This window comes from Podarcis cretensis, assembly GCF_951804945.1.
Source record: "Podarcis cretensis genome assembly, chromosome: 4".
NCBI classification, from domain to species: Eukaryota; Metazoa; Chordata; class Lepidosauria; order Squamata; family Lacertidae; genus Podarcis; species Podarcis cretensis.
In genome coordinates this window covers 3,685,801-3,702,102 of record NC_137173.1, presented here as the reverse complement: position 1 = coordinate 3,702,102, position 16,302 = coordinate 3,685,801, and the positions used below count along the sequence as shown (strand labels likewise).

The 16,302-nt window shown below is 43.6% G+C and overlaps 1 protein-coding gene and 1 long non-coding RNA gene across 3 annotated transcripts in view; one reads left to right on the top strand and one right to left on the bottom strand.

Annotated features, from left to right (window-relative positions):
* The first annotated feature begins 7,099 nt into the window (after positions 1-7,099).
* LOC307215227 lies at positions 7,100-8,127 on the top strand. Its single transcript, XR_013838405.1, has 2 exons — positions 7,100-7,870; positions 7,954-8,127. It is a non-coding gene; the product is annotated as an uncharacterized lncRNA (long non-coding RNA).
* Positions 8,121-16,302, bottom strand: part of LOC307214755 (uncharacterized protein) — a 46,147-nt gene continuing 37,965 nt past the window's right edge. For both annotated transcript variants that reach the window (XM_079973732.1, XM_079973731.1), the window contains exon 6: positions 8,121-9,587. In XM_079973732.1, the coding sequence (XP_079829858.1) occupies positions 8,167-9,587 (1,421 nt within the window). In that variant the 3' untranslated portion in view covers positions 8,121-8,166. The remainder of the gene's footprint in view (positions 9,588-16,302) is intronic.

Genomic DNA, 16,302 nt, shown 5'->3' with positions numbered 1-16,302 from the left:
TGCAACGTCCTTCCATCAGCCAGGTGGATCTCTCCATCTTGAGGTGTTAAGGAGATACATAGGTGCCGATCTTTCGAAAAATGGCGACTCGCACCTGAGTCCACAACAAACCTGGCTTTAGCCTTTGGAGCAGTTTTTCTGGCAAGCAAAACCTTGTTTTCCACCTGCGTGGGCTTTTGCAGCTTGCCCCCCTGCTCCTGGCCATGAGACTTGCCTTTAGCCTTTGGTGAAGCTGTGCCAGCTAACAAAGCTTTGCTTTCCACTGGCATGGGCTTTTGCAGCTTGCCCCCCTGCTCCTGGCCATCAGACTTGCCTTTAGCCTTTGGTGAAGCAGTGCCAGCAAACAACGCTTTGTTTTCCACTGGCGTGGGCTCTTCATCCCCCCCTCTGCTTCAGGCCATCTGCAGGCATCTGTCTTTGTTTACCTCTGGCCTTCCGGCCTCTGCAAAGACAATGACCTTGGCTCCCACGAGAAACAGAGCTCTCAGCTGCCGACTCCTTGGCTCCCCCTGGAGGCTGGAATGCTGCCTGGGCTGACATCACAGTCTGCTCCCCCTGCAGCTTGCAACCGGTGCCCTCTGCATCCCTGCATTCACTCGCATTCTGGAAAACAGCCAGGACCTCTGATGCATTCACACCCTGGGCATTCAGACTCTGAGCTGGGATGACTGGCAAATGAGCTTTCTTCAAAGCATTCCACATCTTGCGTGCCGTCACATTGCCAGCAAGCATTTTTATTTCCTCCAGAGAGACGGACAAGACGATTATGTCAATGGCCTTCGAATTCTGGGCCTCCCATTTCTCTGTCAGAGGAACTGGAGGGGCTTGAGACACGGTTTGCCACACTCCGTACTGACGCAGCAAACTCTCACATCATTTTGCCCAGGTCTGATAATTTTTCCCATTTAACTTTGGGCATTCAGCAGAGGCTTGGAAAAACTCCATTTCAGGTTTTCCTTGAGCCCGAGCCTCTCTCTTTACCTCAAAGAGTCCTTATCTTGGCTCCCATTAATCACGAAGCCTTCTTGGCTCAGCTCCCAGACCAACTTAGGCCAGCCAGACATCAAAGGCTCTCGGCCACGGCTTTCAGAAAAGCCTCCTCTTTCGCTTTTCCACATACCTCAGCAGTCTGTCGCATTTTTACCCTCCTGTAAATGCTGTGAATCTGGGCCCACAACCTGTTGTTGGGATACTGCCAGGGAGACAAAGGCCATCACTGCCTCCACCTCATCTCCGGATGATCCATCGACCTCCCATAATCACGCAGTATCAGCAATTAGCGGCACCAAGCCTCAGAAACAGATTGCCACATTCCTGGGCTGATGCACACTCTATCAGCAGAATTCACACAGCAAAAGTTGCACTCAGGAGGGTATCATTTAGAATGTTTATTCAGCGTTGGTCAGAACAAAGAAAAACATGACCGACTGCTAGCGTGTTCTGGCGCAGAGAGAGAGAAAACGAAAGCAATAGCAAACATAAACATCCTGAGAAACAGGAAATACGCAGACTCTGTGACTCACACAGCCTGCTCCCTTTTAAGGTGGAACGGAAATATCCTAACAGTTGCAGCTGTTACTTTGTAGCCACCATCCGCGTGCTACCACTTGTTGGAAAACTAGCCCCTTTGGGAGAGGCTGGCCTCTAACCCTGCTCCCGGGACTTGTTTACCGGTGATCTTCCTCTGGCTGGCATCCCAGACAGACTAGGGAGATCTTGATAGGTGACATCTCCCAGCGTGGAAGATGCACACCCCCTTCTCCTGTGTATCATACCCAGAACTGACTTAGTTGGTCTCTAAGGTGCTACTGGAAGGAATTTTTTTGTTTTGACTATGGCAGACCAACACGGCTACCTATCTGTAAGGGGAAAGAAGAATAGTCAGAAAGTACTTTTACATCTTGTTTATTTCTGACTTTACAACTCAACAAAAAAACCATGTCCGATCAGTTCAAACTTCTCCAAGCAAGTGACTCAGACTTCCTTTACAAATGCAACAGGAAGGTCTCATATTACACACGGAACAAAGCTTTGTGTATCCCGTGAACTGCCTGGAAGATTCTTTCCCAGGACTAGCCACATCATGTGATGTAAACAAGCTGGCAGTTTGCAGCTGCGTTGTACTCATATCGTAACAGCAAGAACCTGGAGCGCGGGTTCATTCGGCCCTCTACCACGCTCACCGACGCTCTAGTACTCTTTGTTAAGAAGTGTGGGGAGCTTCGTCCCTGCCATGATTACCAGGCCCTGAATAAGATTACCATCCCGTGTGCGAGTACTTGGAGCTCGCAAAGCTGACAGATGCAATAAGGGGTAAACCTAAAAAAAGTGGTGAAAGAAGAATGGGAATGTTTAAATAATTATTTAGGGGACAAGGGTTCAGCAAGAAATATCTGGCTATTTTTAGAATTATGCCGCATAGAGAAATGTTCCCCGATACCAAGATGAGGGATTCCTTTGGAATGCAGATAGAGATAATTGATAAGAATAATGATCTGTTGTGAGCTTGACGGAAGTGTACAATAGATGAGCCTTCCTGCTTTGGCTCATCTTCCTTTTTCTTTTTTTTTTCTTTTTTCTTTTATTTTATCCTTTCCATAGTTGCTTATGTTCTGTGTCATGTACTTTGATATTTTTTGTAGTTTTTAAAGTTTTTTCCCCCATTACTATTAAGGAATTTTCCTTTGTAATTTTGGTTCTCTATATTTATATGTACCTGTTTAAAGCAAAATAAAAGTTTTTTTTAAAAAGATTACCATCCCGGACCAGTATCCCTTGCCCTTTATTGCGGAGTTGCTGGAGAGGGTGCAAGGGGCGCAGATGTTCACCAAGCTGGACCTTCGAGGGGCCTACAATTTGATTCGGATCCGAGCCGGGGATGAGTGGAAGACAGCATTTGGGACCCGGTATGGGCAGTTTGAATACCTGGTAATGCCTTTCGGGTTGTGCAAAGCACCTTCCCTGTTCCAACGGTACATCAACCACGTGTTCCAGGACTTGCTAGATAAGTACGTGGTGGTGTACCTAGATGACATTCTGATTTACTCCCACGACCCAGCTCACCATGAGGGTCATGTCCGCTTCATGTTGCAGCGCTTGCGGGAGCAACGCCTGTATGCTAAGCTCAGCAAGTGAAAGTTCCACAAGCGGTCACTGGACGTCCTCGGTCACCAACTCTCCCATGATGGGGTGCAGATGGATCACGGGAAGGTGGCAGCAGTTCAGGAGTGGGCGGCACCCCGGAAGCGCAAGGACCTACAGAGGTTCCTGGGGTTCGCCAACTATTACTGGACCTTCATTGTGGACTATGCTCATCGCGCCACCCCACTGACCCGACTGCTGTGCCCCAAGACACCGTTCTCCTGGGACAAGGAGGCAGAGGTGGCGTTTCAGGGGTTGAAAGCCTGTCTCCAGAGGGCGCCGCTTTTACAGGATCCTAATCCCTCTCGTCCCTTCATGGTGGAGACCAATGCCTCCAGTACGGCTCTCAGTGTCATCTTGTCCCAGCAGCACGGACCTGATATGCTGCTGTTACCCTGCACCTACTATTCCTGCCAGCTTCTTCTGGCAGAGTGTAACTATACCGTGTGGGAGTGGGAACTACTGGCCATCAAAGTGGCCTTTGAGGTCTGGGGCCATCATTTTGAGGGGGCAAGACACCTGGTGGAAGTGAGAACCGACCACCGGAACCTGGAGTACCTCCAGACTGGGTCGACCACTTGGCATTGGAGGCATTGGATTACAACAATGTGGTGAACGGCTCCACCCAGCAGACCCTGTTCCAGGCCACTTACGGTTACCATCCGTGTTTGTTCCCAGACGTGCTGCCAGCATCTGCGGTCCCCACAGTGACAGATTGGCTCCAGGAGCTCCAGTCTCAGCACCAACTATTGATGGAGCTGTGCTGGTCCCGGGGGGGTTACCATGAGGCGTGTTCAGAGTCCGGTCCTGGGTCGAGGGTCTGGAGACTGTCCACCAAAGGCAAAGCGGGGTCCAAAGCAAGAAGCCGGGCGTGGTTGGGAACTCCGGAAGAACAGGTCTGGGTGCAGGCAGAAACAGGTTTCCAACAATGTTGCTCCCGCAACCTGAGACTGGGCTGTGTGATGGCCTGGGAATCCGATTCAGAGGCCGAACCGGAGGAACTCCAGCCCGCACAGGAGTCCCGCCTCCAGGGCCGGCTGAGCTGGGGCAGGGCCTTGACTCTGAGGCACCTGCACCTGTGACGGATCCTCAGGAGCAGGCACCAGGTAAGTCTACTCTGGCTCCGGAGGGGATTGAGGACACATTGCCTACAGGTGCGCCTCTCCCAGCCCTGTCAGGGGAAGGCGAGTCTCCCCCTGGGTCCAGTAACCCTCCAGCCTCTCCTGAGCTGCAGAGGCTCAGGGCAGAGAGGCGAACTGGTTTCTCCCAGGAGAAGTGCTCGCCTAAAGGCCAGAAGAGGCGGGTCACCTGAGGGCCGGGACCACCCCTGGCCTCCGGTTCAGCCTCTGAATCAGATTCCCAGGGCATCACAGGAGCAACTGTGCCAGGCCAAGGATGCGTACAAGGTCCAGCTATGTGCCCTGCTACATCTGCAAACAGCTTTAAGAGGCCTGACATGCAAGTCTCTTAAGATTTACATGAAGGCATCCATTTACAACATAAAAGGTTATTATTTGTGAGGCAGCAATTATTTAGAAAAAAATTATATCCCCAAAGGGGGGAATTGTTATAAGAATTTTTAGGTGAGAGAGAGAGAGAGAGAGAGATCTAAATGTACCAAGCAAACACATATATAAATATATAAACCACATGTCCAAAACCCACAGGAAAAATCCTAAAGCCATTTTGAGTCTTTCACTCTTTCAGTCACCTCAAATATAAACCACATGTCCAAAACCCACAGGAAAAGTCCTAAAGCCGTTTTGACTCTTTCAGTCACCTCAAATATTTCTCTACAAGGTCGAAGGAAATGCAGAAACCTCCCCATTGTCTCTGTCCTCACAAATCCTGCCTTAAGGGCACATTTAAGGTGTGAATAGGGTGAGCCTGTGACCTGGCTCAGGAATGAAGTATTATCATTACAAAAGAATAGCCAGCCTTCCCAGGTAATCTAGTCAAGTGGCCATTAACAGGTAACCTGGCAGACAAGGTAAAAACAACACTCAGATTTCTGTTGTAGACCGCCTTTTCTGTGATGTAGGTATGTTTCTGTTGGAAAACTTGCCCCCTCGGGTTAGGCTGGCCTCTCTCCCTGCTCCCGGGGCCTGTTTACCGGTGATCCTCTCTGGCTGACATCCCGGACAGTCCAGGGAGATCTTGATAGGCGACATCCCCCGGAATGGAAGATGCACACCCCCTTTGCAAACCAGCAGGAGAAAGAAGATAGTCAGAAAGGCTTTTTACATCTTGTTTATTTCTGACTATACATCTCCACAAAAAACATGTCCGATCAGTTCAGTCTCCTCCGAGCAAGTGACACAGACTTCCTTCACATACGCAACAGGAAGGTCTCATATTACACTGAGAACAAAGCCTTGTGAATCCCCTGAACTGCCTGGAAGATTCTTTCCCAGGACTAGCCACATCATACGATGTAAACACTGAGCTGCCTGTTTGCAGCTGCATTGTACTCATATCCTGACAGTTTCTGGGGGTGGTCTTGAACTCCAGGTTGGGCAATTAAAAATGTCTCTATTAAGGGTTTGCATGCCAGGCTCGTGGTCCTCCTCCTCTCTCCTGCTTGTGGGTGGAGAACCCTGTTGCAACAGTTAATAAAGAACAGGCTTACTAGCTGCTTTGCTTCTCAATATTCTCTGGTTGGTCTGTTATTTTCTCCTACCAATAGAGAACCTACAAAAAGACTCTATATGGGCCCTTGGGTACCCCATAAGGAAAAAGGAGCAGATTTTCCCCCTTATATCACCTGCAATCATGTCTGCTGTGTTAGCAATTCACTCCTCCCATTGCTGGATATGTGGCTAGTATGTCACATGCCCCTGTTTACTTTCCTAGGCTTGGGAAGTGTAAGAACAGAAGTCAGTCTTATCTCTTCCGCTCTGCTGTGCTTTTGCACTGTTCTTTGTCTCCCTGTCAGTTGCCGAAGAAGAGAGAGGGCGCCATTACGATCCGTTTGGTGTCGTCTGCAGATGTGAGGAGCATCCCCTCAGTTCCTTCAACCATGTCATTTATAAAGACGTTGAACAACATCGGGCCCAGAACAGAACCCTGCAGCACCCCTCTTGTCACTTTTCCCCAGGATGAGGAGGAACCATGAAGGAGTCCTCTTTGGGTTTGGTCAGTCAAATCCACCTAACAAATACCTTATTCAGTCTCATTTTGAAGGCGAAGGGGTAGGTTTAAGAGACCAAATTCCCAAGGGCATAAAACCTCTTCAGTCAGTTTAAAATCCTCTTTCCCAGTTTGATGTCCTAATACATATACCTCATTCAGCCCACATTTTACCAGCTTCCTCACATAAATATCACAGAGGACTCTGTCCAAAGCCTTACTGAAATAGAGATGCACTATTTCCACAGCAGGCCCCTGAACAACAAAGTTTGTAACTCCATCCAAAAAAAGAAAAGAAGAGATTTCTCTGGCTTGTCTTGTTTTTGAGAAAGCCATGCTTTCATCCTGTATGCTTATAATGTAAAATCTTCAGATGAAGGGCAAATACATTTTAAAGAAGAATAAATGAGGATATAGACAAGCTGGAATATTTGCAAAGGGAGGCGATTTATGTATTTATTTAATCTGTAAACCACCCGACCCAGTGCTGCCGACTTGAATAAAATATTGGTGGGGGGCCAGGTAAGTCCCGCCTTGCACTATCAATCACAGGATGCATGCACACGATTTGAATAGCAATGCCTATAAAGGCAGCAACTTTTTTAAAAAGTACAGTGGTGCCTCGCAAAACGAAATTAATCCGTTCTGTGAGGCTCTTCGTATAGCGGTTTTTCGTCTTGCGAAGCAAGTCCATTGACAGCTTAGCGGATTAGCGCTATTAGCGGTATAGCAGCTTTTAGCGATCAGCTGTTAAGCGGCTTATGAGCACATCAGCTGATAAGCGGCTTAGCGGCTTAGGAAAAGGGGGGGGGAAGGGGGAAAACCCGCAGGAACTCGCAAGACATTTTCGTCTTGCGAAGCAAGCCCATAGGGAAATCCGTTTTGCGAAGCGCCTCCAAAACGGAAAAACCCTTTCGTCTAGCGGGTTTTCCGTCTTGCGAGGCGTTCGTCTTCTGGGGCACCACTGTAATATTTTGCGCCCATAGTTCCATTTCTCAGCAGCTGCCCGTGCCCCAGAGAACACTTCTAGCATTTCATCACCTCTACCTGTGGCATTGTTCAGCAGTGGGGAAAGTGACCTCTTCACACCGGATGTCCATTTGGTATGGCCCTTTCCAGGTTTTTTCTTGCTCATTGTGTTTGTCTTTTATTTGTTCTCCTTTGTGTGTTGCCAGTAGAAGCCACAATTCTGTGGGTACTCTAGGTGGTGCAGAAAGCACCTAGAAGCTGACTAGAGGTTGAAGTGCCGATCAAACTTCAGTTTTGTGCTCTATAAATTCCAATTAGGAGTACTGGGGGTGGTTCAGATTCTGGGGCAGTGCTTTTGGCCAGCAGAGGGCATCACAAGGCCAGTCTACTTTCCCTTTAAAGGAAACTTGGGTCTCCAGCTGTTTTTGGACTACAACTCCCATCATCTCTAGTTAGCAGGACCAATGGGGAGAGACGATGGGAACTGTAGTCCGGGAGCTGCTGGGGACCCAAGTTTGGGAAAGCCTCCTTTAAAGCAACTTTTCCATTTTGCACGCAAAGATGGGACCTGTCCATGTTTGTATCTTCTTGTATTTTGTTTTCCTCATGACCTTTGTGCGGTTTTTAAAAAGTTTCTTAAAAGGGCAAATTGAAAGTGAAATTGTATGGCAAGCAGCAGAAGAATAAAAGGTTGCATTTGAAAAAAACACAAAGAAAACCTGGGGGTGGCCTCCTCAAATATTTTATGGGGGGCAAAGACCCCAAGGAATTTAAGAGTAAGAGTGGCTGTATTCCCTACACCCACATATCTCAGAATGCTTAGAACATAAAAACACAACATAAAAACACAAAACATCACATGTTAAAATAGCATTAGATGTCAATAAGGCCTGGTTAAAAAGGTGCGGATTTGCCTGGCTCCTAAAGCTATATAATGGTTTTTCCGACCTTTGTATGGATTCTTTGGTGGGAAGTGAGTTTAGAGCTAACAGTGAAGCTCTTTCCACATTCTGCGCACTGATAGGGTTTCTCCCCTGTATGAATTCTTTGATGGGAAGTGAGATCGGAGCTCTGACTAAAGCTCTTTCCACATTCCACACACTGATAGGGTTTCTCCCCTGTATGAATTCTTTGATGGGAAGTGAGATTGGAGCTATGAGTGAAGCTCTTTCCACATTCTACGCACTGATAGGGTTTCTCCCCTGTATGATGTCTCTGATGCTTAGTGAAATTGGAGCTATGAGTGAAGCTCTTTCCACATTCCACACACTGATAGGGCTTCTCCCCTGTATGAATTCTCTGATGGGAAGTGAGATCGGAGCTCTGACTGAAGCTCTTTCCACATTCTACACACTGATAGGGTCTTTCCCCTGTGTGGATTCTTTGATGGGAAGTGAGATTGGAGCTATCAGTGAAGCTCTTTCCACATTCCACACACTGATAGGGTTTCTCCCTTGTATGAATTCTTTGATGCTTAGTGATATCGGAGCTCTGACTGAAGCTCTTTCCACATTCTACGCAATGATAGGGTTTTTCCCATGTGTGAATTCTTTGATGGGAAGTGAGATTGGAGCTCTGACTGAAGCTCTTTCCACATTCTACGCACTGATAGGGTTTTTCCCCTGTGTGAATTCTTTGATGGGAAGTGAGATTGGAGCTATGAGTGAAGCTCTTTCCACATTCCACACACTGATAGGGTTTCTCCCTTGTATGAATTCTTTGATGCTTAGTGAGATCGGAGCTCTGACTAAAGCTCTTTCCACATTCTACGCACTGATAGGGTTTTTCCCATGTGTGAATTCTTTGATGTGAAGTGAGATAGGAGCTATGACTGAAGCTCTTTCCACATTCCACACACTCATACGGTTTCTCCCCTGTATGAATTCTTTGATGGGAAGTTAGAGAGGAGCTATGAGTAAAGCTCTTTCCACATTCCACACACTGATACGGTTTCTCCCCTGTATGAATTCTTTGATGGGAAATGAGATGGGAGCTCTGACTGAAGCTCTTTCCACATTCCACACACTGATAGGGTTTCTCCCCTGTATGAATTCTTTGATGATAAGTTAGAGAGGAGCTACGAGTGAAGCTCTTTCCACATTCTACGCACTGATAGGGTTTCTCCCCTGTATGAATTCTTTGATGGGAAATGAGATGGGAGCTCTGACGGAAGCTCTTTCCACATTCCATGCACTGATAGAGTTTCTTTCCAATGACATTTTGTTGATGGGAAGTGGAATGGGAGCTCTGACTGCAGCTTTCTCCACACTCCAAATTTTTGTGTGGCTTCTCCTCTCTGGGGAATTTTTCGTTGTCACCTTTGCTCTCAATTTCCAATTCATCGCAATCTGCAATGGAGACAAAAAGGGATTAGAGCCTCAGGAATAAATGGAGAAGAACTGAAGGGAGTTGGGTGTATGTTCATTACATGTGTTGTTTGTCATTAACCAACATATTTATTATGAACTTATACTTATACATCAATACTTATTCTTAAAACATTTTCTAAGATCGACCACAATTCCCTTCCACGAATTTCCCAATTTTCATACAAATAACAAGATAAAAAAGAAAACAAATTATAATTATGTACCCTTTAAATTCCCAATTTCTATTCCACCCATACCCCCTTCCCGGTTTCAGTCCCCAACAAATGTCTATCAGTCTCAATATGCAATCAGCCTGGAGATCTTACATCCGAGGCTCTTAATTCTCTCTCACTTCCTCTCTGCCGGTCTTTTTGATAGTCCTTAATATTATTTTTTTTTTCTTTTTTTTTCATAAAAATTTTTATTGATTTCCAATTTTTTAACAAAAACAAAAAACAACATAAAAAACAAACAAACAAAAAAACTCATATTTTCTTAACCTGAATTTCCATAACCCTCTTTTCCCGGACTTCCCCATACCTTTCCCTTTTTGCATCCTTAATTTAGTACCATTATTCAGCTACCTTTCTTGCCCAATTAAATATAAATTCATCCTCTTTTTCTATTCCACCCTAAAATTAAACCCAATTTTTCGCTGCAATTCTACGTCTTCTTTTCCCTCAGCATTTTAACACTCCTCAATTTTATAATAATTCTTAAGATACATCTTAAATTTCTTCCAATCTTCTTCCACAGTCTCTTTCTCTTGGTCGCGGATTCTGCCGGTCATTTCTGCCAGTCCCATAAAGTCAATCACTTTCGCCTGCCATTCCTCCAGCGTGGGTAGCTCTTGTGTCTTCCAATACTTTGCTAGAAGAATCCTTGCTGCCGTAGTAGCGTACAAAAAGAAATTCTTATCCTTCTTCGACACCAGCTGGCCGACCATACCCAAGAGAAATGCCTCTGGTTTCTTGTTAAAGGTGCACTTAAGCACTTTCTTAATTTCATTATAAATCATTTCCCAGAAGGCCTTAATCTTTGGGCAGGTCCACCAAAGGTGGAAAAAGGTACCTTCAGTCTCTTTACATTTCCAACATTTGTTATTGGGCAAATGATAAATCTTCGCAAGCTTGACTCGGGTCATGTACCACCTATAAATCATTTTCATAATGTTTTCTCGTAAGGCATTACATGCCGTAAATTTAATACCTGTGGTCCATAACTGCTCCCAGTCAGCAAACATAATGTCATGACCTATGTCCTGTGCCCATTTAACCATAGCAGACTTCACTGTCTCATCTATTGTATTCCACTTCAACAGCAAGTTGTACATTCTTGATAAATTCTTAGTATTGGGTTCTAACAGTTCTGTTTCTAATTTCGATTTCTCCACCTGGAAACCAATTTTCCTGTCTTGTTTGAAAGCCTCCATTATTTGAAAATAATGGAGCCAATCTCGTACCTTAGACTTTATTTTCTCATAACTTTGTAGTTTAAATTCACCACCTTCTTGTTCTAAAATCTCAGAATATTTCGGCCAATTGGTTCTCATATTAAGTTTCTTTACCTCCTTAGCCTCCATAGGTGAAAGCCACCTGGGAGTTCTGTTTTCCAGTAAATCTTTGTACCGTATCCAAACATTATATAGTGCTTTCCTGACAATATGATTTTTAAAACCTTTATACACTTTGACCTTGTCATACCAGATATATGCATGCCAACCAAAATTATTGTCAAATCCTTCCAAATCTAGAATGTCTGCATTTTCAAGAAGTAGCCAATCTTTTAACCAGCAGAAAGCTGCCGATTCATAGTAGAGTCTTAAGTCCGGCAGGGCAAACCCCCCTCTTTCTTTAGAATCGGTAAGTATCTTAAACTTAATTCTGGGCTTTTTGCCCTGCCAGACAAATTTAGATATGTCTTTCTGCCACTTCTTGAAACAGTCCAGTTTATCAACAATTTGTAATGTCTGAAACAAAAATAACATTCTAGGCAATACATTCATTTTGATTACTGCAATTCGACCTAACAAGGAAAGCTTCAGGTTTGACCATATTTCTAAGTCTTTCTTTATCTCAGTCCAGCACTTATCATAGTTGTCCTTAAATAAGTTTACATTCTTAGATGTCATGTTAATCCCCAGGTATTTTACACTCTTTGCCACCACTAACCCAGTTTCCTCTTGGAATCTATCCCTTTCAACATTTGTTAAATTTTTTTCCAGTACCTTAGTTTTTTGTTTATTCAACTTAAATCCTGCGACCTGGCCAAATACTTGAATTAATTCTAAAGCTCTTTTGGTACTAGTGTCTGGCTCTTGCAAGGTCAGTACTAAGTCATCTGCAAGAGCCTTTAATTTGTAATGTCTGGCTCCGACCGATAGTCCTTAATATTAAACACCAAATCTCGGCGAAGCTCCGGCCCAACAGGATCCATATTTCTTCCAGCCAGACTTCCATACTTAAAAGTAAAGCCTATGGGGTATTCCAAATCTTGTTTCATACTCCTTTCAAGTCCAATTGTCCCCAAAGCTCCAACTTCCACCTTAATCAAATTTGTAATCCTTAGGTCTTCAGAAGTCCACATAAGGAGATCTCTCCATTTTTCACTCTCCAATTCAGGCCAGACTTTCCACATCAAGTTTTTATTTTCCTTTCTTGCCATCATGTCAGGCCTCAATTACAGCTCTCCTTTGACATCTGCAAGATTACGGCTCCTCCTTCCTTTTCTTCAGGGACAACATATATCTCCTTCTCCAAATTCTCAAAGCTCTCAAGTTTCTCTGTTTGTCCATTTAAATAGGCTCCCTGTTTCAGATCCTTATCAAATTCAATGATGGTATTTACTGTTAAGTCCAGAGTTGTAACACTTGTAGCCAAAACATCAATTTGACCTTGTAACTTTCCCAAAAGAACAAATGCTCTGTTAAGTTCAGCCTGAATTTTCCCTCCTCCAGCCATTCTTTGTAATGTCTCAAAACCCCCTCTAGAGGGATTTTAGTTCCTTGATGTTCCTTTCAGCTCAAATCCAAAAATCCGGTTAGTTTGTATCAGCCCTTCCTTATTTTCAACAGGTTGTAACAAATATAACCAGCAGAAGCAACAGAAACAAAGTCCTCTTTTTCCGTCTTGACAGCTAACTTGACAGCTGTCAAGATCTTCTATACCTCATCAACAGGCTATCGCGGAACACTCCCGGGTCTGGGGGGTGGCGGCACTTCAGCTCCCAGATTTAATTCTTTATCCGCAGGCTCCCCTGCTTCCAGTAAAATTTCATATAGTGCCAAACCGTGAAATTAAAGTCTTTTACAAAAAAAAGAAGAAAAATTCTCTAGACCTTAGTTAACAGGTCCTTTGCTTTAAATTGTTTACAGAGAGGGAAGGCGGACTTCCTGTTTAGATCTTCCCTGATCGTACCGAATTCAAAATTTTTTCTTTAGAATTCCCATTTCCGTACTACTCACGGGTTGTTGCTTTAGAGTCCAATTGTTCACAAAAAGAAGTCAGTGCTCTCCAACAAATGGCTGTGCGGCTTCACTCCACAGAAGAAGCAGTCGACTCTCAGCACCGCGCCGCTCACCCTGTACCGTTCTGGAGCCTTTAAAAAGGCTCCTTCGCAGCTCGGGGGCGCAAAAGGTGCCCGCCGAGTCCCCACGCTCACAGGCTTCACCGCCTGTGATTTTTAAGGGTCTCCGCTTTGCCGCAGCGGTAAGACCCGATCCCGCGGAGCCAATCCCTCCGGAGCTCGGAGGGAATCCGCCATTAATTGATGGCGCTAACCCGGAAGTTTCCATTGCCTGCATTTTTTGTCATTAACCAACATATTTATTATGAGATTCTGATGAGTTGTTGAATGTTGCTTTGTTTGATATACAGTAGTGATCAAAATTGTGGAAGACTTTTGGAATAGTGTATTTCAGAGGTTTGCTGGCTCACAACACCACTTCATTTGGAGTAATGTCATAAAATTATATATCAGTGGAAAGATAATTCGATCCAGAATGCTATCGAGATTGCAATCCAACGAAGTTTGTTCAATTACCCCTATTCTATCAAAATTATAGCCAAATAACCAGAAAAAGAAAGCACAACTTGCTTAGGTTGACTTTTGTCAGTGTGTTATGTGATTGCTATCAAGTTGGTTGGTTTTGTGTGTTCTTTCATTTAGTGAGGGTGTAAAACATAATAAAATTATAGATATGGCACAAAGACTTGACTTGGCTCCAGAAAGTGAGTAAGATTGTACTATTAAGTGAAGAAGGCTACAGTTATGGAGAAATTAGAAGAGAGATTGGGGAAAACTTAACCAAAGTTGGCCTTTCTATATTTTTGAAGAGGTATAAGGAGACTCAGTCACTACAAAATCAGACTTGTTACGGCAGGGAATGTGTACAAAGGCAAGTAACGATGGACGAGTGGAGAGACTGTGCCTACATGACAGAAGAAAATCATCTGGCACAATGTAATGGGAAGTTGAGTGCAAGGACTGGTCTAAATGTTAGAATTCTAAGGAAAAAGCCATTGTTATCTCTCAAGCAAAGGTTGAAAAGATTAAACCCATGTTAACTGGACAGCGGAACAATGGGACACTACCTTACTTGACAGGTTGTCTCAAGATATGGCAAAGAGAAATTTCCAAATTCCTGTGGGAAGGGAAGAAACCTAGGATTAAACACCTGATCTTAATAGACATAAAAGAGGAGGCTTTTCCCTACCCGACCTAAAAATTTACTACGAGGCAGCCTGTTTCACCTGGCTAAAAGGATTGGTGCACGTTGCAGGATCTGGACCTCCTGGACCTGGAAGGTTTTGACAATCGTTGGGGATGTCATGCCTACCTGATATACGGAAAAGCGAAAATTCATAAAAATTTTACCAACCATATAATAAGAAAGTCACTCTTTGCTGTATGGGAAAAATATAAAGACCTGATGGAGCCTAAAGTCCCGTGGTAGACTTCTCCAATAGAAGCCATAGCAGTAAAACGGAAAAATACTCAGGAAAGCTGGCCAACATATAAAATACTTCTAAAAAATGAAGATAACCAAATAAAATTTAAAAACTTTGAGGAAATAAGAGAACACATTTCAGACTGGTTCCAATACCATCAGTTATTTGAAAAAATTAAATCTGACAAACAAAAGGGGTTCTCAACAGAAATGTCCCGATTTGAATCTGATCTTGTAAATTCTAAAAGAAAAACTCTTTCCAAAACTTATCGACTCCTCCTTGACTGGACAGCCAAGGAGGAGGAGGTAATAGTGGCAATGGTGAGGTGGTCCCAGGATTTTGGCCATTCAATAACCATGGCCCAATGGAAAAATTTATGGATCAATTGGAAATTCACAAACTGTTACACGATTAGAGAGAACTTTCAAAAAATGCAACATCGATGGTATCTAACACCATGGAAACTTTCCAAAATATATAAAAATGTGTCAAGTAATTGTTGGAGATGCGGAGACTCAGGAACATTCTACCATATGTGGTGGATATGTAGGAAAATACAGGTATTCTGGGAGAGTATACATGCAGAACTGCAAAAAATGCTGAAGATCTCTTTCAATAAAAAACCAGAGGCCTACCTCCTGGGAATAACAGATTTGGATATTCCACAAAAGAGGAAGGGTATCTTTTTATATGTGACGGCGGCAGCAAGAGTTTTGATCGCAGCAAAATGGAAGAGTAATGAAATCCCCTCTATGCAAGATTGGATCCAAAAGCTGACAGAATATGCCGAATTAGATGGTTTAGCAGAAAAAATAAAGAATAAATCAAAACAGGAATCTGTTTCAAAATGGGAGGTTTTCAAAGAATATCTGAAAAATAAATATAGTAGTTTAAATTCTGTCGCAGCATTCGAGGAACTTCAGTAATAGTTGCAAGGTAGATATAAGAAATTAGATTTATTAAGAATAAGTTTAATTAATGATAAAAGTGTGTATTGGCAATAAGTAATATGAATTTGAAATATGGAATAGACGGGAGGTTGGGTCTTTAGTGTTAAGACCAATAGATGTTTTATTGTTTGCTAAGAAAATTATGTGTCTATGGTTATTTTTGTAATTTGTGTGTAATTTGGTATTTGTGTTTTTTATGTGTTTTTTTTCTTGTTGTATAAATAAATATTTTAAAAAGAGAGAGAGAGAGAGAGAAGGGTCCAGCAAAGGCAAGGAAAAGCCTTCTCACTGGAGTAAAATCATGGGTGGGGAGGGCAAGGGGACCCAAGGCCCAGTCAGCATTCTGGACCCCTGTGTTGTTTTGGGTTCTAAGCTCTGATTAGCACCAACCATGGCTTGGCATGGGGTCTGAATTGAATCACCTTTTCTGAGACACGGAACCAGGCAGTGTTAGAAACTGGGATAGAAAAGCTAGGAGCCAAATTACCTGTGTTGTTTGTTTAATATGAGATTCGGATGAGTTGTTGAATGTTGCTTTGTTTATATAAAGTAGTGGTGAAAATAAAATTACCGTATATATCAATGGAAAGATAATTTAATCAAGAAAGCAATCCAACAAAGTTTCTTCAATTACCTGTATTTTATCAAACGTTATAGCCAAATAACCAGAAAAAGGAGGCACCACTTGCTTAGGTTGACATTTTCAGTGTGTTATGTGATTGCTATCAAGTTAGTTGTTTTTTTGTGTTCTTTCATTTAGTGAGGTTGTAAAACATAATAAAATTATAGAAATGG